Source organism: Eucyclogobius newberryi, unplaced genomic scaffold, assembly GCF_026437365.1.
Source record: "Eucyclogobius newberryi isolate DKJ021-1_F unplaced genomic scaffold, fEucNew1.0.hap1 SCAF_16, whole genome shotgun sequence".
In the NCBI taxonomy this organism is placed as follows: Eukaryota; Metazoa; Chordata; class Actinopteri; order Gobiiformes; family Gobiidae; genus Eucyclogobius; species Eucyclogobius newberryi.
Genome location: NW_027315790.1, coordinates 25,814,403 through 25,841,184, shown reverse-complemented (window position 1 = coordinate 25,841,184; position 26,782 = coordinate 25,814,403). Strand labels below are relative to the sequence as shown.

Sequence of the window (26,782 nt, the reverse complement as noted above, 5' to 3'; positions counted from 1 at the left end):
CTGTACGGTCCAGATAACAATTACAATGACCAAAATACAACTTTGTTAAAAAGTAAAGTTTACCGTAAACAGGGGTTTTTCCCGGCAGGATGACAATGATGAGCTGAAGTCCTGCGTAAGTGTTTTTGAGGTGTCTGAACATGGGCTCCACGCTGTCTGCGCCCTGAGCGTATTTACAGAAGCACGGCTGGCCCTGGATTGGCATCCCAGCATCCTTAGAGATCTTCCTCAGCTGATCTGTGAAACTCCTGACAGAAACAAAAAGGAATATCAACACTACTCTGCATTGAATTTAACTTTTGATATGAATATTTATTTATACAGTGCTTTTCATACATTGCATGTGGTGGAATATTAAAAATATAAGGACTAACCACTGCCCCACATTCACACGTGGAGTTTTAATCCTTTTTAGGGACATTAGGGACATCTACTTAATGTGATGAATATTCTGAATTGCTAACTGGACGGTTTACTCTAAATACATGCACTCACTTGAGGATCTCCTCTCTGCACTGGCGCTGCGTCGCGAAGCAGGCGATAGCCCACATCTTGATCTCGACTCCCGTGTGGAACTGTTTCCCTCTCATGTCCCAAACGCCGTGACTGGGCGTGGCCACCGTGCGGTTCTGAAAACACAGTGTAGGCTGATCGGCTGAGAATGACTCCAACTCGGGCTGTACGAGCAAATACCACAGTAATTTAAACATTGTGTTCATTCATTATGGACAATGCAAGTGCTCTTTAAAAAATGGAACAATATCATTTACTTTTTGCAGAGAATTGTCACGTTTAAGATAAGACACAAAGTACTAATGCGTAGATGCAAATATAAATATGTAAATATATTGAAATGTAGATATTCTCGTGAATGTTGTTTTGAAAATTTGCAAAATTAGATTTAGATTATTGTGTATAGTAAAGTAGAAAAAGCTTCAGTTGTAGTCATCTGGACTCAGTTAGAAAAAATAGACGGCGGAGCCTTCCTGAAGTAGCAAGAGTTGTTTGTTTCAACAGAAACTCCCTCCTTGTATCTACCGAGCTAGCCTATTCAGAATTTTAATGGGCTATTAGAATCCTCTTTGTCTTTGTGAGACCCTGGCTCAACCACCCTGAGTACCTGATTAGCATCTAAATGTCCTTGTCCTGGTCCTCTACCTTTCCAGGGGTTCAGTATACCATTATAGATACCAGGAAGATTGAATCTTAGCCCTCCATTTCTGTTTAAAGAAGGTCTTTCTTTCTTTCCTTTTCCAGACACATAAGGGATAGAAACCCCTTATGTGTCTGGCCTGTCGGAAAAACTGCAGAGAATTTTTAGACAACACGAAGTCCCTGTTTATTTTAAACCAGGAAACACTTTAAGACAAAAACTGGTTCACCCTAAGGACAAGTTGCCGACTCAAAAACAGAGCAATGTAGTTTACTCGATCCAATGCAGTGAAGAAAGCTGTAAAGAACGGTACATAGGTGAGACAAAACAGCCTCTACACAAGAGGCTTTATCAGCACAGAAGAAATACAAGTTCAGGACCTCAGAGTGCCGTGCATCTCCATCTTGAAGCCTCTAATCACTCGTTTGAAGACGGTGAGGTGAAGGTTTTAAGCAGGGAGAAAAGATGGTTTGAAAGAGGAGTCAAGGAAGCTATTTTTGTTAAAAAAGAAAGACCTTCTTTAAACAGAAATGGAGGGCTAAGATTCAATCTTCCTTTGAGGTAGTCAGGTTGGTTGAGCCAGGGTACTCAGGGTGGTTGAGCCAGGGTCTCACAAAGACAAAGAGGATTCTAATAGCCCATTAAGATTCTGAATAGGCTAGCTCGGTAGATACAAGGGGGGAGTTTCTGTTGAAACAAACAACTCTTGCTACTTCAGGAAGGCTCCGCCCAATGGGCGGGTCTTACCACAGAACAGTATTAATATCGGAGTTCTCGATCTAAATTCTTTTATTGACAATGACTCTTGGATGAGAGTCGAAACGGCTATTTTTTCTAACTGAGTCCAGATGACTACAACTGAAGCTTTTTCTACTATGGAACACGCCTGGACGAATGAGGGATTACACCGACATGTGTATAGTAAAAACTATACAAAGGGGGACTAGTAAAATAAATAAAAAATAACTTTCAGATTAGGGTATACACGGGTATATTTTTGCTTTTTCACATTTGTCTGATGATTGAAATGATTGATGATTTTTTGTCTGAATATCATAATCCAAATACTTAACAAAATATGTTAATATCACACAAACCTATTAGTGAGGGATCAAAACGTTTAAAACAAATCTAAATCATTGTACCTTTGCACAATTGTTCATACGGAATACAATTTTAAATATTTTTTCCAATAAAGCCACACTCTGACTCAGTGACTCAAGGCTGAACAAAAAAAGTGTCATGTATAATTCAGGACAATTACGTGGCTGAGAATGTTGTAAAAAAATATAAATTCAAACCAATGAAGGAAAAACTACTGCTGCGTGCACATGCAAAAGATCCATGCCAAATGTTGAAACCAAGGGAAACATTTGCAATAAAGTTACAATTAATCAAATGGACAAATCGAGAGGAAAAACTGCTCGATCTTTATAGCAAACAAACAAACAAACAAGCATGCATTTCATCTCAAGAAATGATAGATTTGAAAAGTACTTGAATTATTGAGTTTGTGAGTGTGTGTGGAGTGCGCTCAGAGACAGACAGTGCAAATAAAGCGTGATTAAAGGAGAGGTACCATGAAGGGCTCCGAGCTCACCCTGCCGCCGTACTGCAGCATGGGGGCCGGCAGCACGCGGCCTGTCACTTGAGCCATCTCGTCACGGACACGAAACTGGAACTCCTGCACGAACGGGTCCGACTCGTAGTTTGCACTGCGCACCTGAGACGGAGAGAGGGAAGTCGGGATTATTAGGCTTTATGAGATAATCAATAAACGATATAATCTAGAAGACAACAATCGTGACAACGTGACAACAAAAATAAGTCATTTTAATTCATTTTTCACAGAGTTAGCCTGTATTAAAGTGTTTTTATTTGGCCGTTTATGTCACTGGAACTCCTCCAGGTTTCTACGCTTTTTTCCCAAAGAGGTTTTTTTTGTAGTTTTTCCTGGCCGAGAAGGAGAGTCTAAGGACAGAGGACCCTGGGACATCGTCCCTCGCCACCACAGACATTGTCTGACTCCATCGCCACCACAGACATTGTTGATTCATTTCTCCCTGTGGCCCTCAGAGGCAACTGTTGTTGTGATTTTGGGCCTTACAAAAATAAATTGATTTGATTTGATTTGACATTAACTTCACTTTATCATTCAGAAACTTTGATTTCGTAAAGCCGGTCACATACTAGAAGGTAAATGAAAAAAGTTAAGGATTTCACTGTTGTTTGATCTCCAAGGTGTTAATAATAATGATAATAATAAAAGGTTGCCGTTTCGCTCACAATAATCATAAAAACTTAAAATGGAGATGCAGACTGTTGTTCTAGCAGTTTTCTAATATCCAACATAATGTATTTTGAATGTAAATCGTTTTAAGTTTAGAAGTTACATTTACACTTTCAAATTATTATATTTAAACAAAATGAGCCCGGGCAAAACAGTGTCCAAACTCCACAATAAAAAGTACATTGATATTAAACTAGAATTAATAGTGGCAAATTGATAACAAGACTTAATAAAACTGGTCAAATCCAAACCTAAGTTACATCAAACTTGAACTTCATACTTTCATCAGAATCCGATTTTGACAACAAAGAGAACCCAAAAATTCCAAACAACTTCATCAATGAGTTTCAAACGTTAGAAATAAGGACCGTTGCCATAGTGATTATCAATTTAAACCTAATTATTGTATGTTTTTAATGGAAAAAAAGCTCTCAAAATGTTGCATATACTGTAAAGTGAAGCTTGAGTGAATTAACAATTGGTCAAATAGCAGTATATTTAGCAGTTTTAGCCGCTATGAACAAGTTTTTTTTGTAAGTGAGGAGATAAAATGTTTCCATGACACTGACCAGTCGGCTGATCTCTTCCTGTCGGTCGGGAGCAGAGCGCGCCGTGGCTTTGATCATCGTCGACGTTTGGTTATCCGTGAGCTTCTTTATACAGCGCTGCCCGGCCACAATGTTACACACCTGTAAAAATGAGAGAAATGTTACTCTATTTCAACAGATTTACTTAAAAAATATATAATAATAATGATCAATCATACAAAAATTACATTAAAAACAGTATAAAAACACCAATTGCATTATTTCAAGTGTAATGTGTAGGTGAATGTGTTACTCTAAATATAAAATAAATACAAGCTAAATAAACTGGCAGAAATTACTGAATAAAATATGTATATACATTTATTTATTTGTATATTCAACAGCGGCATTTTTCTATTATCTTGTCAGAAAAAAAGCGTAAATAATCTAATTTTATGCTGTTACTACAAAAGCAATCTAATGAAAAAGAAAACATTTGTATGATGAACTACATTGCAAAATCAACTATAAAAAGGAATAAAAAGATCACAAATAGTCGCTGATAAGCCGTCCGCCTCTTGAACATCGTCATGTGGCTTTTGTCCCTTGATGGCTGCAGTGTCTCACCTCCAGGGGCAGGTAGGTGTGCTTCTGCTCCTGCCCCACCTGCAGACAGGGCAGGTGAGGGTACTTCAGCTGCAAGTTGTACTTCTCTCTGAAATACTGCGCCACCGTCCGCTCCACCGTCTGACCGTTCTCCAGCTGCAACGGAAACCTGCAAAACACATGAGCCGTGGTCAACCAAACAACTAAATGAGCAATCTTAAAAAAAAGGTACAGTACATTATGATATATTCGTGTTTGTTTGACTCATAGTGTTAAAAAAAAACTGTTAAACTACGCTTTTAATAGCCTCAAAAAGCATGAACAAAGAGTTTAAAAAGGGTTCAGTCAGGGATAATTTAATTACTAAACCTGATTCATTCTTAAAAAAACAATTGTCTTACAAGTTTTTGTTCATGTTTTATTAAGGCTCATAAAGGTTTAATTATTATACAAAGTGGGGCAAAATGATGTCATGTATGAAAAAACCGTGCTGTTCTGATTTGTACATAAAAGTGTGCAGGCAAAGGGCGTTAGCATTTAAATTGGTTCGGCTTCTTTGTGAGGGAAATGTGAGATCTGAAATGACATCAAGCAGCGTTTTGAGCTTTGAAGATGGAGGCAATTTTAAAGATGCAAAATCACTGCTGCCATTTTAGATCCTTCAAGTCTTTTCATTACAGTGCCCATTGAAGCAGATGTTGATCAGCTGAAGCAGATTAAACTCACGTCTGGAGGCTGGCCGGTCGCCGCGTGACGTTGCAAACTCTGTATTTTCTTCTCATCGTCCCACAATGCGTTACTTCTACTTTAAGACCTGGAAAAGTCAATAACAAAGACTGGAGCCTTAGTCTGAATTGTCCAGTCACAACTTATAACACCTCATGTACAAACATTTTATAGTATAACTTGGCCTTGAGGGTCGATACAAAGTCTACTTTAAGCTTTAAAACGTAGTAATATAGCTTTATTTTTTATTATATCTCATTTCAAGGTAACAGTTGGCCAAGTAGAACTTATTCTAGCACAAATATCAAGGCTGTAAACAGTAAAAAGTGTGCAATTAAGAAGCGCTGCACTCAAACTCAACATCTGCGGCAAAATTATAGAATATTTCACGTACAATTATAAATAGGGATGTCAAGATTATTTTGTTAATTGTGACCATCTTATATTAAAAGGTCAGAATAAAACTGTCAAGAGCTAAAAAATGTAAATCATTTCAATTTCAGAAGCAAAATTAAAGTAATTTCAATTAAATCTATAGTCAAAAAATTGTAAAGTGCTGGCTGTTTAGGTCACATCAATTTAACTTTATCATTCAGAAAGTTTTCATTCAAACAGCTGGTCACAAACTAGACGAATGGCAACAAGTTCAACAGAAATTAAATCAAATTGAGGATTTCACCTTTGTTGTCAATAATAGTTCAATTGTGGTGGTTTTTTTTCCCCCCCTCGCAATAATCTTAACTCAAAAATGTCATGACATCCCTACTTTGAACACACATACTAGCATTAGCTCAGAATAAAATGCAACAGAACTTCATTTAGCTTGAATGACAAGAAAACATCTATCCATTTGGCAAGTTCTAAGCAGCAAAAGGCTCCTGAAACAAACCAGGCGGACATAAAACAAAAAGAGCTCACATTTAATAACAGACTCAGGGGAGGAGGAGAAAGAGGAGGAAAAGGAGGAGGAGGAGGAGGAGAAAGGACCAAGATCACGTGGCGTCTGTACCTTTAGAGAATGTACCTTTGATCTCTTTCGTGAACTTGACGCGGTGCGAGTCGGTGAGCGGGCGCGGCTGCTCGTCGATGTTGTGGATGTCCAGGACCTCGCACATGAACTGGATCACGGGCTGCGCTTTGTAAAACGCCGTGGCCGAGACTGTGGCGGAGCAGAGGGGAAGGAGTTGGGGAAAGCAACAACAAAGGATTAAAAAAAAACCAAGAAAACGAAGTAGGTTGGTGAAAGATTTTAGAACGAATGCGACTAGACCTGTCACAATAATTACTATTCGACTTGGCGTTCATTAAATGACAGATGGAGCAATCATTTTATTATTCTGTTTGTGGCAGCGAGGGACGTTTTTTGCTATTTTTCTGTAATACAATAAGACTTGAGCTATAGCCTGTTGAACAAATAACAAATTAATCATTAAAAGATGAAAAGTTCTGCCATTTTATTTATCGCAGTTTGTGTTTTTAACAACATTTAGAGCAGTTTTTTGGGGTTAACTTGTTTCGTGTCAGGGGCATAAATTTATATATTATCGTGTATCTCTTCTGTGATATATTGCACTTCTAAATGTGTTGTCATGATAGACCTACATGGACCCAAAGGAGAGCTTGATTAGGCTTAATTATGGTTCTTGGTTCAGGACGTTCGATACTTGGACTCAATTTAGATTCATTTTGGTACTTACTAATTAGTCATGTTAATAGTACTTGCATGTAATATAAACAGTAGATTTGATTTGGCGAAGCAAGATATTTCATTTTTAGAGAAAGAAAAAAAAACTATAAATAAAAAATGTTTGGATAAGTAGAATCCAAATTTCCCCTTTGTCAATAAAGTTAGTAGTTGTAGTGTTTGCTGCTTTTTATGCACTTATTGTGAATTGGATTTTGATAAACATTTTGCATTGTCAAAGGTTATCATTTTTATTTTAAAGAAAGTAAAACAAAAATAGTAAAACCCAGACCTACAATAATGAACGATGACCAAATTAACTAGTCTGCAAATGATTCCGGTTGCGGTCATTTTTTTCATCCCAAGAAAAGCATGATTTCGAATACGGCATCGCAATTAAATCAAACCATTTCAAGCTATTTCTCCAGACATTGTCCAGAGCTAGTTAAAACCATTTGCACAAACGTAAGCTCCACTCTCGATGCAGGAGTTTCATGACTAGATCTGGTCGAACCCTTCCCCGCTCCTCACCGTCGATGTTGAGCATCATCTTCCACATGGCGGGACGGACCGACTGGTGAAAGCCGAACCACACCTCTCGTCCTCCTCCCAGCGGGTGGTCGTAGCCCTCCGGAGACGAGAAGAAGGAGCGGCCCACGGGGGTGTATCTGAGGGACGAGGGAGAGGGGCATGTTATGAGAGACATGAGACATGAGAGAGAGGGGCATGTTATGAGAGACATGCCAGGGCTAGACACGTTTATGAGGTTTATGATACTATGAGAGGTGGGCAATAGATCAAACTGTACATATTATCATGAATGTATTGAAGAAATGACAAAATATTCTAGAAAATGCTAGAAAAAGAGGGGGGGGGAGGGTGAGGGGGGATGATGACGCGTGCCTGTGGGTATGACGCGGTCTTGTAGACACCCCCCGTCAGGAAAGGATAGTCTGTAATATAGCTAAACACTGCGGGAATCAATCAAAAAAACACTCTGGGTACATATATGAAGCACAAATAGCAATGTAAGAAGGTTAAAAGCTCTGAAAAGTCGATTTTGCATGTTATGGGACCTTTAAGTTCTGCCCCATGTTTGCTGCACATAAAAAGACCCAGGAAGACACAGTGGCCACAAGTTGATAAGGATCTACTGAAGCTGTGCCAGTCCATTCACATGCAAAGTGCGACCAACTGCAACGTTACTGTTTTTATCTTGTGAAGAGAACCGAGCACCAAGCACCAAACACAAAATGTAATGTTTCTCTGTTGATGACGAGGGCTCAGAGATGGACAGTGAAGTTCACGACGCCTCAGTATTTTCCAGCTCATCTCGGATCAGATTTCTACAACTCAACAGGAAATACTCAAGTCTGATTAAGAGACGGCGGAAAGAGGAATTTTGGGTCTGGGAATGAACTAAAAGACTAAAACGTTGGATCTAAAATTTTTACTTTTGCAAGATCTGTGAAGTTGAACAAATATAACTGATTGAAAGTATTATCCCTGGACTTCTGTCATGAGATGATATAATAAGAGTCAAAGAATAAAGATAAATTAAAGTTATTGTCAAACATTTCCTGTTGTTGAATGCAAATCAATGAAGCTACTTTACTATGTACTGTAGTTAAATCATGTGATACAGTTTGGACGTGATTAGATGGAGATCAAATTAGGATTATTAAAAGCAGAAATAAAAGCCTCTGTATTTATTCATTTGTTGTTTATTTGTCTATGCTGCAGCATGCTTTTTTTGGGCGGAAATAAAAATGTTAATTAAAATTTTAAAAAGCTGGTAAAATAACACCATGGCCGCTTTATCGTGGAGGACATGGTTCAGTGAGGGCTGGGCCACGTCATATCGCTCATGAGCTGTCGGGGCAATATAAAACTAATATTGCATTATAATGTTGTGACAGCAGCTGGTTTTCTTCACAGTTGCCAAGTGAACCAGCTAAAGATTGCAGCTAATTGTGAACAGTAATAGATGGAGTTTTGCTTAATACTGACTTTACTAATAAAGTCTGGAAATGGAAAAGGCTGTGATAAGCGGAAGCAAAACATTTAACAATAACCTAAATGTCCTTAAAATGTGTCCAAACATTAGTAATGTCGCCAATAAGTTCCGTATTTTGCGGACTATACGTCGCACCAGCCAAAAAATAAATAATAGAGAAGAAAAACATATAGAATAGAATAACATATTCAAGTTGCACTGGAGTATGAAATGCAGTTGTAAGTGTGAAAATAACACATAATATCACATATAAGTCACTCCAGAGTATAAGTACATAATTATAAGTCGCACCCCGGCCAGAACTATGAAAAAAGGTGCAACTTATAGTCAATAAAATACGGTAGTTATAAAAACTGTTTGCATGGCTGACGAGTTGAAGTAAAAATAATAAAAACAGCTTGTCTCAATTACATGGCAATAACATTTGGGAAATATGTGGTTTTGAATGTTTTTCACGCATTGCCACGACAACCAGCAGAGACGGGTATATAGACATTACCTTGAAGTTGAGGATTTAGTTGACTAAACGTTATTGACATACAACAACACATGGTTTCCCACACTAAGCCCACGTATAACAGTAATTTTCTTTCTATCAAATCAAAGCAGCTCACTTCATGGAGGGCAGGTGGCGCAGCACCACGTCCACAGCGTGCACAGGGTTGGTGCTGATGGGTTTGTCCAGGTCCACGGGCTCAGCCACAGCTCGGCCCGTCAGGACCTCGTGCAGCATGTGCCAGCTCACCAGCGACACGAAGCGAATGGTCACTTTGAACGGGCGGTCTTTGCCCCCCTCACCAGGAAGAGTCACGTCCAAGTCCACCTGAAGAACAAGACCGGTTTAGTTAGAATGGAGACTTTAAATCTATAATGACAACCGTTCCAAGGACTTGATTATGTTCAAGATGAACTAATTGGGAAAGTTTTTCCCCCCAAAACAGCAATGTTCAAATCCCTGGAGCAGGTAAAAAACTGCCTTTATAATGAATGAGGCTGGTTTTCTGTTGGACTTGAAGTAGAGGAATGAAAGTTACGACATCCCAGCGCCATGGCTTTGTACTGGCGGCTGAGCAATATTGACAAACATTTATATCTCAAGATTTTTTTGAGTATTCCGATAACAATATTCAGACAATATTACGTCAATCCAACAGAAATGTGTTAATATATTAGTTAAATGTCTGTCAAATTAAAATCACATTATATAATTTTTTTCATTTTTAAAATCAGCTCTTTTAGTAGCATTACTAACTATAACTGTTTTGAAGATATACTTTATATAAAAATTGTGCAAATCAACATTCACAATATCTAAATTTCAATATTTTGCCCACCTCTAAATGTGAGTTGTGACAGGCTCTTTATTCCCAGATTACATTTAATAAAATGTAAACATGTTTTACTATTAGGTGAGGACACAATGTACTGCTTTTTACAATAAAATAGGAGTCTTACCCCACTGGTGGCGACGGGCAGAGGCTGCGCCGTGTAGAGGCTCCTCTTTCCATCGTAAACAGGAAGACTGTCCCCGAAGATCGTCACCTTGAAATGTTGAACCATGGAGTCCACAACCTCCCTGTGAAACACGAGACTGTTAAAAAAGGTGCTGTATTTGCATTTTCAGTCTTTTTGAACACTTTTGCTCACCTTTGCCTTGAGCTGTTCGTGTTTTACATAATGTACAACATGTAGCAGGTAGGGATGTAAAGATTAACTGGCTTTTCAATGACAGCAAATATTTAAGGCTACGGTAGGTTATTGCTGGAGGTTTTGAAACCTACGATACACTGCTGGAATGTGTATCGAAGCCGAGCATGTCAACAAGCCCCATCTGTTTATATGAAGTTTATTGTCTGCCGTGCAAGTGCAGATGAACACGCTGAACAACTTTGTTACACATGGAAGTCCACGCGAGTATAGACGGGGCAGAAGGACAACACTCCTGTCGCCTCACGGAGGCCACAGCGCGAGCCGATAGCAGAGCCACAGTGTGCTGGATAAAATGAGCCTTTATTTGTCCCACAATGGGGAAATTTCAGTGTTGCAAGACAAAGTAGTTACAGAAGTAAACAACAAAGAACAGATAACTTATAGAAAACTTAAATTCAAAAAGTAAAAAAAAAAAAGATAACATTAGTAACACTCTTATTTACAGCAGTTATATGGACAGAGAATATTGCATCAATATGATTGACATTATGTCAGAGTATTGCACATGAATATGTCAGTATTGCACATGATTATGTCCGTATTGCACATGATTAAGTCCGTATTGCACATGGGTATGACAGTATACACGTGTTCAGGGCTAACAGTGATTGTTGTAGAGTCTGACAGCAGCAGGAAGGAAAGACCTGTGAAACGTCTCCTTCACACAGCGAGGGTGGATCAGTCTCTCACTGAAGCTGCTCTCCAGAGCGGAGAGAGTGTCCTGCAGGGGGTGGCACTCATGGTCCAGCATAGATGTGAATCTAGCCAGGACCCTCCTGTCCCCCACCTCCTGCACCGAGTCCAGAGTGCAGCCCAGGACGGAGCTGGACTTCTTGATGACTCTGTCCAGCCTCTTCCTCTCCCTCTCTGTGATGCTGCTGCTTCAGCAGGCCACATCATACAGGAGGGCCGATGCCACCACAGAGTCATAGAAGGTCTTCAGGAGTGGCCCTGTCACTGCAAAAGACCTGAGTCTCCTCAGGAGGTAGAGCCGACTCTGGCTCTTCCTGTACAGTGCGTCTGTGTTGTGAGTCCAGTCCAGTTTGTGGTTCAGATGAACACCCAGGTACTTGTATGAGTCCACTCTCTCAATGTCCCGTCCCTGGATGTTCACTGGCGAGGGGGCAGTGGGGTGGCGTCTGCGGAAGTCCACCACAATTTTCTTGGTCTTCCCCGCGTTGATGAGGAGGCGGTTCCGCTGACACCAGTCCACAAAGTCCTGCGCCAGTCCCCTGTACTCCTCGTCATCGTCGTCCGTGATGAGTCCGATGATGGCAGAGAACTTCTGCAGGACACAGCTGTCCGTGTCGTGTCTGAGGTCTGCAGTGTAGAGGGTGAAGAGAAAGGGCTCTGGGGGGCCGCCATACTGCAGGTCCGAGTGTCAGACACACAGTCCCGGGCCCTCACAAACTGGGGTTGGTCTGTGAGGTAGTCCAGGATCCACTCTGCCAGGTCATACTCCACACCAGCCGTCTCCAGCTTGTCCCTCAGGAGCAGCGGCTGGATGGTGTTGAAGGCGCTGGAGAGATCAAAGAACAGAATCCTCACAGAGCTGCCAGGCTTTTCCAGGTGAGAAAGAGAGCGGTGCAGCAGGGAGATGACGGCGTCCTATGCAAACTGCAGCGGGTCCATGGCTGAGCTCAGGGTGGAGCAGAGGTGGTCCAGAGGTGGTCCAGGACCAGCCGCTCCAGTGTCTTCATCAGATGGGACGTGAGAGCCACTGGCCTGAAGCTGTTGAGGTCTTTGGGGCGCGGTGTCTTGGGCACAGGTACCAGACAGGAGGTCTTCCAGACCTGTGGTACCACCCTCAGCTTCAGGCTCATGTTGAAGACATGCTCCATAACTCCACACAGTTCATCTGCGCAGGACTTAAGGAGCCTGGGGCTGATGCTATCAGGTCCTGCTGCCTTCCTCACTTTAATCCTCTTCAGCTCACTCCTCACCTGTGCTGCTGTCACACTCAGTGCTTGGCAGGGGGACCGTGTGCTGGGGGGATGAGTGAGTCCAGGTGGAGTGGTGAGCTGATGGGCCGGAGCAGTGTTGTGAAGGGGAACGGGTGTGGGCCATTGTCCAGCTGTGGAAGAGAGAGTATGCAGCTGTGCAGGGGGAGGGGTGGGTGATTGATCAAATCTCAGGAAGTGAGAATTCAGTTCATTCACCCACTGTCCATCTGGACAGGGGGAACTTTGAAGCCTGAGATGGTTTTCAGGCTCCTCCACACTCCCTGAATGTTTTGCTGCTGCAGCTGATCCTCCATCTTCCTCTTGTAGCTGGCTTAGATAGAGGAAGAAAGGAGAGTCAGGGCGAGGAGCAGGAGGAGACAGGTACTGCCAGAGCGTAATCTTACTCGTCCACGCGTTTTTCTCCGTCACAAAGAAGTTTGTTGTCAATCTGAGTCAAAGGAAAGTTGAATTCCTAAATGTTTCAAGACCCTCCGCTGAGTTATCATGAAGCTAATAACCGATATGCATAATACTTAAGAGCTATAAGTGAGGGGCTGATAGCTAAATAATGGACGTTTAAGCTTACTTGTGGTCACAAAACCTTTTCAGAAGTTAATTGTTATAGTTAACATATTTTCTTCTCACAGGAATATTTGCAAGTTGAGGCATAAAAGGAATACAATCACAAAGTTTCCTTTCATTTTGAGGATAATTGTGAATTATTGTAAAATCTCAATATTTCCTCACAATAATCCTAACTCTAGAATTTGATATTTTGACATTCTAAGCAGCAAGTACAGCATTTCAGAAGAGAAGCTGTGTAAATAACCGTTTGTCTTAATTTAGAAAAAAGAATAGTATGAACACCCAAACCCCACCTAAATAAAGCAGCCCCGATAAATAACTTGTACCTGTTGACCCGGCGCGGGCACTTGTCTGGTTTGATGTCCACTTCATACAGGTACACGTCAATTTTGGGGATCTCCACCTGGAAGCAGTTGGCCAGGAGCCGGATGGGTTTCCCGACTGTGCCATAACCTGGTCGCCGCGGCAACGAGAACAGGGACTGGGCTCCTACGAGAACACACAAAAGACAAGTCAATTTAATGATGCACTGACACAATTGATTTGACCTTTAGTGTGGATTGTGAACGAACAAACACATTTTGCTAAAGCGGGTTATTTTTGGAGATACATTATGAATCATGTTATGATTACTGTACTTTTTTTGCTTTGTTTCGGTGTAAAGACGAGACGGGCCATTCGTAAACAAAAAAACACATGGAGCCATCATTATTTTGAAATATATATATATATATATACACACACATACATACACACACACATACACACATTATTTCTACTCCTTAAATAAATTACTCTTTTTACGTTCCTCATCAAATTGTGTCTTATTTTGTACTCACCATTAGGTAAAATATTTTAATTCCAAAATCTCTAAGCTAAGTAGCAGCAACTTCTGAATGTTTTAAATATTGCCACAAAGATCAACTTTTACTCTCTGGAGCAGCTCGGAGGAAGGAAGTGATTCATAAGATGTTAAGATTCGTTACAATCTGCTTCCTATTAGAATAAAATAACTGTTCCCACTTAGATATGATAGCGGTTGTTGTGTAAAGTCAAAGTTAGTGACATTTTGTGTCGGTTTCTGTCGAGTGACACGACCTTTGCAGACGGGGCGAGCGGTAGGCGTAAGCATTAGCAGCGCAGGCACTAAAGTGACACCAATTTTCATAAATGTCAAACAGCCCTCACAAAATGACATCACACATGTAACTTTTACAGCTACATTCACAAAGGGACAGAGCTGTTTAGAGATGAAGAACAAGTGTATCTCAAAACCAGCAAAATATATTGCAATATTGGCAAACTCAATCAATGAAGCAACAAAATGAGTATATCTCAACATCAAAGTCCTCCATCCGACAAATTTACCATTTTTAAATTCAAAGGGCTCTGATGTGCACTGGGAAATTAATCTTATTGTGAAGATATATATTGAGTACAGTTGACATTTTTAAAGTAAATAGTCCATATTTACTAGTTTAAAGAGTGCATTGTGGGTAGTTCACAAGAGTTAGTTTGAATGTTTAAAAAAGAGACATGAGGGCGAGGTGCTTATTTGTTTATAGCAAAGACAGAATGTGCCACAGACTGAGCCAAGAACTATCAGAAAACACCAATACTACGGACAGTGCAATTCATAAAGCGGCCAAGACTTTCAACAAGTTTAGAACCAAGTTGTGATCAGATCCTCAAACTCTGAAAGTTTGGTCTGCAGAATGGGGTTGTCAAAAGTATAAAAAAAAAAAACAAGATACAAACATTTCTTTTATCAAAACTAAGGCTAATTTCAGCACGTATCAATGCAAAGAAGACATCGCATAACAGGAGAAATTTGGAGCTTTGCCGAGCAGTTTTAAGATGGTCAGTCACAGATGAAGCAGAGGCGACAGAAGAAGAGATGCCTTTAGCCACAACAGCACATAGTTTTATAAGAAGCCCATGGGGACTTGCTGATTTAATCACAAAGGATGGCCCCAGTGCTCATCTTAATGAAGACATTTAAGTTATGATCTGAATAAAAATATATCTCAATTAAAAATCAATCTTTTCTGAACATTTGCAATTACATATTTTTTCCCCACTTAAAGTAGACAACTAAACCCCTCTACCCCATCATTATAGTCCCTGATCCAGTCTCTAGACCAGATCCAGGTACAGAGACCACAGGGCTGTTACCGTAGAGACGTGATTAGACGAGATCTACCTGAAACAACCCGCAAAAAAAAACATAACAGGTGCAACTTTGACACATTCAATTTCATCTAAATTGTTCTCTACATTACACAGTCATTGTCCCACATTCAGATGATGATTAATCCTCTTCATGACCCACTTTTTGCTCCAGAACACAGCTTTAGACAAACGTGAAAACTCTGCAGCTTAGCTTAGCACATAAATATTTTTTTTTTTTTATCAGTCAAGCGATAATTAAATAATTACAATTACTAAAAAAAAAAGTGAGATGCCTTTATACTAAGATTTCCTCGACCTCTACAAACATGTTTGGAAATGTCTCTAGTGTTGATGTGCCTGGATGTAACATCAAAAATGAATCGATGCTTGTCAGATAAATACCGGTACGTTCCGCTTTAGATGAGACCGTTTGATTAAAATGTACAGTACTGTGAATAACAATACAGAAAATACGGAAATTTCATCAACAAACAACATACTAGCCTTTCTTATTCTGCGTAAAAACATTATTTTTTAGACGAGAACAAACTCTTTTTGTCAATTCTCATGGGCGAGTTTCAAATGTAAACTTAGAACAGAATCCTATTATTAGAACATATAAAAAGCACAAATCTAAAAATTGTACTTGCAATACTTGTCAACAAAATTGTGCAGCCATAAATAACCGGAAGTAGAGTTCAAACTATAGTCAAAACTATAGCAAATCAGACACTAATCAGTACTAAAACTAGAATTGAAACTAGATACTCATTTGCAAAAATAATCCCATAAACAGGTCAAAATGTGTCTTATCCTGGATGTTTTTTAAATTATCCTGAGCTTTATCAGAACTAGAAAAAGACCACAATGTTTAGTAAAGAAAGTAAACATTTTTGTGTTGATACTGTCACTCTATTGTCTAGAACCTTGACCTAAAAAAAGAGCATTTTAATTATCGTTTGGTATTGTGAATCAGCTATATTTCTTAGTATTGGAATAAAGTTAGAAATGTTATCGTGACAACATTAATCGGTAATACGTCCCCAGTTCAACCCAGGTTAAATACTATAAATACCAGGCTTCAGAAACAATGTAAAAACACCAACAAGCACGAACCTTCACATGTTTTGAATATGATGATTGATTCTAAACAGGGTGGAGGGTCATTTGCACGTGTCAGTTTCAGTGAACCAGTTTGTAGCCCCCAACAACGTCAATACCAAACACAAGCCTCGACACACAAGCCTCGACACAAGCACGCCCCACGGCTACAATCAACGGTCGTCCTGAGCATGCTCCACTGACTCACGGTGAACACTTCTGTGGCAGCGGCCGTTAAAAGGGGCGAGTTCAGGCTGCCCGGGTCTCTATGGCAGCAGCTGGACCAGCCGACTCAAACCGACGACTCAACGGTCGGGTTTCAGGTGACATCACAGCAGCAGCAGCAGCAGCAGCAGCAGCGGCAGCACAGGAGCGTTTCATAGGTGAAGTTCAGGTGATGTCACAGCGTGCATCGTTTAAAGTACGGCTGAGTAACCGAGAGTCAGTCACTTCTAAACGTAACTGATATGTTTGGGGATTTTTCATTGAGAGGTTCACAGTCAATCCTCTGTCAGTAAATGCAGATATTCCCCACTTTTTTTTTTCAAATGTAATGAATTGAAAAGTTTGTCTAGTTCATGTTGAAAAATTTAAATATTACCGTAGGGTATTTTGGTCAATCAAAGTGATAGAGTTTAAGAACTGTTATAGTTAAGGTTAGATTTAGAAACAGCCATTTAATCCGTTGTAATTGAGTAATAAGATACGTTTCTAAAATAAAATATATATGAAAAACCTGGGCTGTTTTGGTGACTGAACCACACGTGGCTAACACCTTGTTATTTTTTTATTAGAATTTGACTGTGTACAGCTACTCTAAACGCAACACTTCTGGAAGGGTGGATAGCTATCAAAAGGAAGGCCGCCAAAAAAGATAATCTTGTGACGTACACTCAAAATATAATAAATCACTTGTATGCACAGCAGGAGAAATTAATTGGAAAACAAGTTTTAGTTTATTTTTAAGTAAACTACACAATATATGCAACCAACGGTAATTTCCTGTTATTAAAAGTAAATAAGCATTTCTATACACTCAGTATAGAAAATTAAATTTGTTTTTTTAGGAGGGACTTGAAAGCCATGGATGTCCCCTATACTTGTCACCAGTAGAAACTTTGTAGATTGAAAAAATGAATACTACTCAATACAGAAATACTACCTTGCGTCCTATCAGAGTGTGTGACATCACCACTTTTCATTCACTGTTCCCATCAGCCTTCAGAACCAGCTGACAGAGCGACACCTGCGTTTGACAGCTACAACCGTCAGTGACGTCGACTATGGAGACAAACTCGTGGGACTGGTTTAAAAAGGAGCAGGACGGACCCACACTGAATCCAGCAGCTAACACAAGAGGAGGGAAGTTCGGATAAGCAAATGAGTGAAGACAACAACTGAAGTGGTTTTCTGGAAAGCAACAGATCAAAATAACCGAAACATTCACATGAGGAACTTTTGGATTTGTCACTGGGAGGAATAAGTTCTCATCTATATATCGTTTTGTTATTTGTATTCATTAATACTCGTCTGTGTGTCTGTGTCTGTGTGTGTGTGTGTGTGTGTGTGTGTGTTTCAGTCATTCATTCACAATAGCGCCAATAAGTTACATACATGCTTATCAAAAAGGGTCAATCTTTCATTTGTAGACTTTAAAATAGGCTGCCTATACAACTGCACATAAAGAGATTTTGTATTAATCGTTGCAGTGATTTTCAATATGCATCCAACCGACTATAATATTGCAAACTGCCATTGCAAAGAACCATTTTATCATCTTTTCCCAATGTACGTTGAGGCTTAAATACATAATCATCCAAACAAAGGTTGAAAATAGTAACTGACCAACACTTCTAGATCCAGAACATTAAAAAATAAAGTGTATTATTGAAGAGGATTGGGTACATTTATTGATGCCTTGGTAATAAAAAAGGGCTTTCCATATGCATTGCTGCCCTAAAACTATATTTTAAGTAAGTATGAAGTAGCTCAAATAGAAAAACACAGCAAGAAGACAGTTCACAGCAAATAATAAGTTTCTATTCTAAAATCTTCTACAACCAACAACAAATTACAATCGTGGGTGCATCATTTATACGTAAAACTTCTCAAATGTAACGCTAGACGACTTTGTGAGCATAAATACACACCACCACAACTGCATTTCACTACTACCATTACTTCACCAAACACAAACACCAAGCATAACCAAACTATAACCCGGATTCACGCTACAAAATCCCGAGAGCTACAAACGAGGAGGCAACAGCGACCGCAACGGCGACCACCAGCCTGAAAATAACCCAACACCTGAACGCCAAATTAGGTTAGGTAAAGCAACATGGCCCCGGGTAGTGCGAGTACTGGCTCCCCACCTGTTGTTCCGATGTCCATTCATGAGGTCTCTGTCCGGACGACCCGGCTCCGAAGTGAGCAATTCTCTCCGCGCGGGGCTGAACTCCTCCGGCAGCGGCTCAAGGCTACAACGCTGCCCGACTCCTGACCCCCCTCTTCGGGTTCGCCGCGCTCAGACGAGTCGGTTCGCTTGGAGGTCCACTTGGAGCAACTTCAAAGCGTCAAAGTTGGCCAAATGACACCGGTTCCGATAAAAAACAACTTCCGCGACGTATCTGCGCAAGTACAAGCACATATGAAGACGTTTTAATAAATTTACTTGCATTAAAACCATCATAAAGTGGAGTTGATCGGTAACATTCGCCAGTTAGCATTAGCGGCTAACAGTTTGCTAGCTTTCGGCGACGAATGCCAAGGAGCAACAAAATGTCAACTCAAAATTCAAAGCGCTGCTGAATATTTACCTCTTCGCGTAGGATATCTTGCGTCCTGGGATAAAAAATGGGGCGATCGGAGTGGTGTTTGCCGTATGTGTGGGTCTCTAGCCCCGGTGTCCCGCTTGGTATCAGCGGCGGACGGACCCGGTGTGAAGCGTCTCCTCCTCCGCCTCTGTCAAGTGCGCGAGCGGCACCGACAACGCCCCGTCACAATAAAAGCACCGGAATGTGGTCAGTGTGAAATGAGAGGGAAAATATGTTTTTAAAAAAATGACTTGACTTGTGATGAAATGTGTTGCAATTTGTAGAAGAATCTACGGAAAACAAATGGGCAAAATATTTCATAGGAGCTGATGCATTCAGAGAAAATACACATGAAACAGACAGAAAACATGACGTAGACATTAGAGTAATACATTTAACTACCAGCACTCTACACTATGATGGCCTTTAGAAGGTTCACTGATATAGGGAGGAGTTTTTATACCCGTTCAGGTATCTTTTCTTATTTAGTTTTTTTATTGGAACCCTATAACAAAGTCCGGATGGGAGCAGCTCATACAGGATTTGTTAAAGGGGTCAGAGATCATTGATCGACTCCAAAAACCCTCAGTCTCTGCGATATTTTAATACCATTAACTCTTAATCTAACAGAGGTGGGACCAAGTTTTGCAAGTCTCAAGTCTTTGGATTCAAGTCCAAGTCAAGTTCCAAATCAAAGACAGGCAAGTCTCACGTCAGTGGCACACAAGTCCAAGTCCTTTCTTCCATGTTTTACGAGCACTTACAGAATATATGAGGTGGGACATTCATAGGATTTTTAAAAAAGTTTAAAGAACATGTAACTTTCAACTAAAGATGAGACATATTCTGTCTCAAGTCACAAGGCCCCAAGTCCAAGTAAAGTCCGGAGTGACTGGCCTTCAAGTCTGAGTCCAAGTCATGAAGTCGACACCTCACAATCTAACAAGCTGTTTATACGTTTTGTTAATGTGTTTATTTAGATTATGTTTTATGTGTTCCTTTTTAGCATAGTTAATTATTCATAGTTTTATGTTGCACCATAATGCTAAGCAAGTTTCAATCTAAATATTTTCACTGACAACAGCAACAAAACTTTTCTGAATCTGATTATTTTATTTCATATTATTGGGTCAGTGCTTATTTATAAACATTCACTGCAGTTGGAGTTGTAAATATGTCTGAATATATATTACGTTGCTGTTTAGAGGCCACTTAGGGACACATAAGTAGACTTCCTCAACAAAGATGTCAGGAGAGTCAAAACATATTGTCTGTCAGGCAGCGTTCCAAAGCATGTGTTATTTCGAAGTCACACCAGGACCTGCCCTTGGCACGGGGATGATGCATTTCAGGGCACAATCTAAAATGAATAATAAACTAATAACATAACATCCATTCTGATAAATATGTTGGATATAATAAAGGAGGGAATCATAACTGTTCACACCAACTCATAAAGTAGTAAGCTTTCCACCACAACTAAACTAGATCAAGGAAGACTAAAGTAGGCTTAACCAGGACTGCACCACTTCTGAGTCTGAATATACTGACTGTGGTGGAGTTGTTTGGATATTCGACATATTCGACATACCTTTCCTCCCTCTGTAGAACCAACACCCGTTTTTTACCACTGAAACAGGCCTATAGTATTGTTTTCTGTATGTTTTGCATTTGAAGGTGTCGTCCACACTATGGAGACTAAATAAACGTTCCAAAAACATGTCACCCAGTCACAGGCTTTGAAAACTGTAGATTAATATAAGTCAGAAGTTACGGGTTGATGGGCGCTGAACTGAACTGAACTGCGATTGCCCTTTGCTTCTCGCAGGTCGCTCCAGTCAATGATAAATGGCAGATTCAAGTAACTTTAACCTTTGTTTCTGGACAGTGAGATATTTTATTTGGGAGAATAATTTGTCATGGCCATAATTATATAGACAGTCAATAGGCTACATAAATAGAGCTTGGGATGGAACATCAAAAAACAACAGTTACCTTGGAAATCCGACATGTTTGTTGCTTGTGTGCTGAATGCAATTTACAAAAAATATATAGAACAACCTGATAAACAGCTGAGCCACTACTGGCAAATACATTTATCAGTCTATAATGTTAGAATATTTTTTTAATGAATGCTAAGTTTAGTAATTGGCATCTGAAATCTCCATAGGTTTAACAAGGAGATTTAAACTGAAAATTCCTCTGTCACAATCCTGAGCTCTTTAATAGACAAAAAAGTCATTATTATAGGACTATTTTTAACCTGCCAAATGCCACACGGTATCATTTTATGTTTACAAATGCCATAGTATAAAAAATAACATTGAATTTCAAAGTAAAGTTCTTGTTTGGTGTGATGTTTTGTAGCTTGACAAACTCTTGACTCCGAGGGAAACCCTGAGGAAATACCAACGACGTCACTTCCGTTTCATTTTTTCCGAAACGTGTACGTCATGTTTTAATTATAAATTGACGTGTCGCGAACGTCTGCGTGTCACACGCACAGTTCGCCTTTGTATCTGTGGAAAATATGAAAATGCGAGTGTGACGCGAGTTGAAAAAAACACGCTGTTTTATCTGTCGAGTGTTACACGTGTTCAGACTCCGCACTGTAGATGTCTCCATAGACACGAGTTCAACACGAAAACATCAGTGTCCAAAGAAGAAAGTGACCAGGAAATAAGGCTCTGAATAGAGAATCACCACAACTTTTATTCATCGTTAGAAAGAGGTGCTCATAGCAACAAGGTGTGTGGGTTTTATTCGTGTTTTACTCTAAATAGAGACACGCAGAACGTATAAAAGTCACAAACTTATCATGGACATTTGAAACTGGAAGTCTCTGAATTGTATTTGAAACATTGAGCCTTTATATTGGCCTTGTGCTATGGCCTGGACTATTCTTGCCCTCGAAGCAATGTGCAAATGTTGGAAGATAATTATAACTTACATTACATGTATTCAACTTGGCAATGCAATGTTAGCATAAGAGATTAGGTCATCTTACATTTACAAATAATCTGAATTAAAAGTGCACTGTGTAACTTTTTCAGGGGGGATCTGACACTTGCTTGTCTCCATGGAGATGTCTTTGCCACGGAGACATGCAAGTGGTGGACCATTTGCCAGAAAAGTGACTTAGTGCACCTTTATTTGTTTATTTTGTAACTAGTGCTTATGTAAAAGTGAGTAGAGTTCTATGATGATAATAATAGCGAAGAGAAGAAATTACGACGCAATTAAACATAATTGTATTAAAAAGTAACGCATGAAAGCTGATTGTGTAAAATGCTACTGTTGTTTTATTCCCTGGTTGTTGTGCTTTTGTCAGGATGGATAAAGTGATCACGTGTTTCAAGAGGAAACCAGAGGCAGTGTCCAGGCTCGTGTGTTTCCCTTGGGCCGGAGGAGGGTCCATACACTTCGGTCGCTGGGGCAACGTCCTCAACAGCTCCATCGAAGGTAATGGCACCAAAACACCGCAGACATTCACATTTACTTCAGTTCAGCACTCGCCTCACTGGGCTTTATCAGAAATGATGATTTGACCAACAGGAAAGTATTAGAAAATAAGTAAGTAAACTTTATTTGTATAGCGCTTTTCACAGACATATAGTCACAAAGTGCATAAATAAAACAATTAAACTATCATGAAATAATAACAAGCAAGCAATTTGTAAGAGAAAAAATATGTAGCTCTTATTTAATAGTGCACATAAAACCATTTTATTCTAAACTGTGGTTTTCAGATGTTATTGTATATTTGTTATTATAGAATGATAATGATGTAGATTAAAGTGCCTCTGACAGGTTGGACAACTCATTGAACTAAAATGCAGTTAAGACAAATATGTTTAAAATGTTGCTAAAAATTAAAAAAAAACTGTATCCCAGAAAAGCACATTTTTGCTTCCTGTTTGTCCTTGATGACATCACACTAGGAAATTATCCAGCAAACATTGGGCCAAACTCATCTAGTGTCATAATTTATTTTATTTCACAAATGAAAATATAGGAGCGCTCCTTTATTTTGTTGATGATCAATGTTTTATATAAATTGAATGTGTTATATCGTGACAGAAAAAAAATCATCTGCAGGACGTTTTTAAGTTGACAAATTGTTTCATTATTACCATTTACTGCATGTCGTTTGTTGCTACATCTAATTGTTTATCAATGTATTCCACGTCTCTGAATTATATTTTTTCATGTGTAATATCATCTGCTATTTCCAACACAGCTCGTTTCTCTTTTAGCTCAGTGCTATGATGCTGCTATGATATAACATAGTAATTACACTATGTTACACTGTCTGTTACTGACAGTGTTTGCCATTAAACTTCCTGGACGAGAGTCTCGAGCCAAAGAGCCTTTTTTCCAAAACATGCAGCAGGTTGTGGACGAGGTCATCACTGTTTTATTGCCTGTGATGAAGGAGAAACCTTTTGCTCTGTTTGGACACAGGTACAAAACACGTGTAGAGTGATATTTATGTTTACTAAAGTTTTTGGTTGGACTAATTCCTATTATTGTTTGTAGTTTTGGTGCCTTGACCAGTTTTGCTGTGGCGGAAGCTCTGAAGAAACTGCACAATATTGAGCCCGTTCACATCTTTGTGTCCGGAGCCTCTGCCCCTTTTGTGAGTGAGAATCAAAACATGCAGGATTAAGGATTTGGAGAAAGAGTATAAAGGCATCTCACACATTTAGACGGATGTATTTCAGACATTCCACCTGTGACATATTCCAAATCAGTTTACTTTTTGACATAATATAAAACTCGTTAAGATGAAACATGGCAACAATGAGATGCAGCCCATTTAATTTGCTCTTAGACTTACTTAGACCTAGACAAACTTTATTGACCTACAAGGGAAATCACTTGGACAAAGTAGCTCACACATTAGATTATAATCCTTATAGTAAAAAAAAAAGAATTCAATTCAATTCAAAAGGTATAATATTTAGCTTTTCTTAAATGAATTAGCAACAATCACAAGGACGTTTTTTGATGGTTGCTTTTCAATGTTTTATTGAAGTATTTATGCCAACGTTCCAGTCGGTATTTTTTTAATAATGTTTTTTTATCAACCGTTATTTAACCAGGTAAAAACCCATTGATATCGAGACCTCTTTTTCAAGAGTGACCTGTGCCAAAGGGAAGGACACGACGGCACACAAATCACAGTATAAGTATTTATACAAATAAGAAACATTTAAGAACAAAATTATAATTTAAGAGTTAAATGATACAGTGGTACATACAAACACATTACACATACACAACGCAAGGTTTCAGAAACCGAAAGTATTAAGTAATACAACTGTAGTGAATACACATACTTTTTCTTCTTCTTCAGTCAGAGATGCGCCTGAATTACCCAAAGAGGAGTGAGTTGTCTGATGAGGACTTTCTGCAGTGGATGACCTCGATTGGAGGAACTCCTCCTGAGCTTCTGTCCAACCCTGAGGTCATGAAGCTGTTTCTGCCGGCGCTGAAGGCCGACCTGAGCGTGGTCGAGAGCTACAGGTGAAACACTGAGTCTAACTATGATTTAGAGATGGCAACATATCGATGCCAGTACTAGTACTAGTACTGGTATTGATGATATCTGTGGGTTTCACCGATACTGGTATTGGTCCAATACTGAAAATGATACATCTCTCTGTGAACCCATGTGTCAGTTTGTGGCATCAACTTTGTATTTCTTAATGAATAAAAATGGAAATAGAAGAGTAATTTGGCAAAAGATAAGTCTGTATGTTTATACAATTGTGCAACAAAATATGTTATATCCCAGTTAACTACATTATATTGATCAGCCACAGCAGCAAGACAAATATTGGACAGCGGTCAAAAAAAATCCACGTCAGACCATCTCTTCTATCATTCTAGTCTAGCGTCATCAAATATTTGGCTCTGTACACACGGACCAGGCCAGACAAAATACAGACTGAACTGGGTGTTACCAGGTCTAAACCAGGAAAAGCACCAACTAAAGCAGTGCAAAATGATCTAATCTGATTCATAAAGACTAACACTGTATTGAAAACCATTTACTGTGTCTATGCAGAATAATTTAAAATAGTACATTTGCATACGTATATTTCACAGTCAGACATTGTTTTTCTTTCTTTAAAAAGCAAGACAAACAGACAACAAAAACATGCATGTATGTGACTGATTGCTTGCTGATTGCGTGTTGCCCATAACCCGCCCCGGCCTCAGTTTGCTGCTCTCTCGTCCGTGAGCAGGTGCACCCGACCGGAGCAGCCCTTTCTGTCTTGTCCAATCACATGTTTTGACGGGAAAGACGACATTCCTCACGACTTACAAGGTCACAACTCTCGCACACACCTCTTTCCTCTCACAACATCTGCTTTTAAATAATGTCAGTGACTTGTTACGGAACTAACATTTCAAACTCTTTTCCAATACTTAAGAAAAGCAACATTTTATACTCTTGTTGAAAGCAAAGTATGGATATCGCTTGAATGAACCTATGTAGAAGTCACATTAGTATCTAACTAAATATTTGTAATGTATTTATTGGTTTGAATATATATTTTTTCCATACTCAGCTTGGAAAGACATTTCGACAGGAGAGTTCACTGTTAAAATGCTGGAGGGCGCTCATTTCTACCTGAAGGAGGCGACAAACGAGAAGATTTTATTGGACTACATCACCAAACACTTTGAAACAGCAGAACTTGACTATTTTTAAATGAAGGACCTTTTGGTTGTCATTTTAGACAACGTTGTAACACATTTTTTTGTAAATTATCGAGAAAATGATCTGTAAATGTCTGATAACAGTGCCACCAGGCCAAGTAACTGGTCAGATCTGTGACGAGGCGAGCCTGTTTACAGTTAAGACTTGTGATGGAATAAATGCAAGACAGATGCGTTTAATGCCATACTGTGGAACATTTCAGTGGAGACAAGAAAGTGTCTTAAGTTTTCAGTTTTCTATAGTGACATCTAGTGGCAAAAGTAAATACTGACACTGAATCTGTTCTAACCAGTGAAGAGCTGAACGTGGTGCTCAATGTTGTACTTGTTTACTTTTCTGACTCCAAACTACTTTTACTTGAGTAATATTCTTATGGGATTAACTGCACTTGAATGAAAGCTTTAGTTACTTTATCCACTGTGACAAAAGCTTTATATTGTCCATATTAAATGATTTGAACGTTTGTGTTTCATGTGAGTTACGCCTTGTCTTCGCACAAGCCTATGATTTGTTTTGTTATTTAAAAAATACAGAATCTGTGCATTATTAAATATTTTGTCTCTCCAAATACTAATCAAATTTCAAATACATGTGTCTAAGTTGAGGTACTTTTTTACTTTAAAATAATATACTTGAATATAAATTTTGGAAACTATCCACCTGTCTATTTCACACACCTTCAAATACTCAAAAAAACCTTCTGTTTTAAAGACTAATAA

At 39.3% G+C, this 26,782-nt stretch overlaps 2 protein-coding genes across 3 annotated transcripts in view; one reads left to right on the top strand and one right to left on the bottom strand.

Moving 5' to 3' along the window:
* Positions 1 to 19,450, bottom strand: part of ago3b (argonaute RISC catalytic component 3b) — a 30,229-nt gene extending 10,779 nt beyond the window's left edge. The window contains exons 1-13 of one of the 2 annotated variants that reach the window (XM_072448126.1): positions 19,334 to 19,450; positions 18,890 to 19,144; positions 13,568 to 13,730; positions 10,459 to 10,579; positions 9,618 to 9,826; positions 7,518 to 7,654; positions 6,312 to 6,461; positions 5,303 to 5,390; positions 4,598 to 4,745; positions 4,013 to 4,132; positions 2,733 to 2,876; positions 496 to 629; positions 64 to 248 (exon numbers count right to left, since the gene is read on the bottom strand). In XM_072448126.1, coding sequence (XP_072304227.1) covers positions 64 to 248; positions 496 to 629; positions 2,733 to 2,876; positions 4,013 to 4,132; positions 4,598 to 4,745; positions 5,303 to 5,390; positions 6,312 to 6,461; positions 7,518 to 7,654; positions 9,618 to 9,826; positions 10,459 to 10,579; positions 13,568 to 13,730; positions 18,890 to 18,908 — 1,618 coding nt within the window. In that variant the 5' untranslated portion in view covers positions 18,909 to 19,144; positions 19,334 to 19,450. The remainder of the gene's footprint in view (positions 1 to 63; positions 249 to 495; positions 630 to 2,732; positions 2,877 to 4,012; positions 4,133 to 4,597; positions 4,746 to 5,302; positions 5,391 to 6,311; positions 6,462 to 7,517; positions 7,655 to 9,617; positions 9,827 to 10,458; positions 10,580 to 13,567; positions 13,731 to 18,889; positions 19,145 to 19,333) is intronic. The other variant, XM_072448127.1, reaches the window with a different exon arrangement.
* A 2,559-nt stretch (positions 19,451 to 22,009) lies between these two features.
* Positions 22,010 to 26,435, top strand: olah (oleoyl-ACP hydrolase). Its single transcript, XM_072447180.1, has 7 exons — positions 22,010 to 22,078; positions 22,662 to 22,792; positions 23,656 to 23,794; positions 23,870 to 23,969; positions 24,690 to 24,859; positions 25,585 to 25,667; positions 25,912 to 26,435. The coding sequence occupies exons 2-7, from the start codon at positions 22,663 to 22,665 to the stop codon at positions 26,052 to 26,054; spliced, it is 765 nt and encodes a 254-aa protein (XP_072303281.1). The 5' UTR covers positions 22,010 to 22,078; position 22,662; the 3' UTR covers positions 26,055 to 26,435.
* The last annotated feature ends 347 nt before the right edge of the window (positions 26,436 to 26,782 follow it).

Bases quoted from the DNA above. Each gene is read 5' to 3' on its own strand.
- olah (XM_072447180.1), top strand. From the start codon at position 22,663: ATGGATAAAGTGATCACGTGTTTCAAGAGGAAACCAGAGGCAGTGTCC. The intron at 23,795-23,869 runs GTACAAAACACG...TATTGTTTGTAG, and splicing joins TTTGCTCTGTTTGGACACAG to TTTTGGTGCCTTGACCAGTT. The intron at 23,970-24,689 runs GTGAGTGAGAAT...CTTCTTCTTCAG, and splicing joins CCGGAGCCTCTGCCCCTTTT to TCAGAGATGCGCCTGAATTA.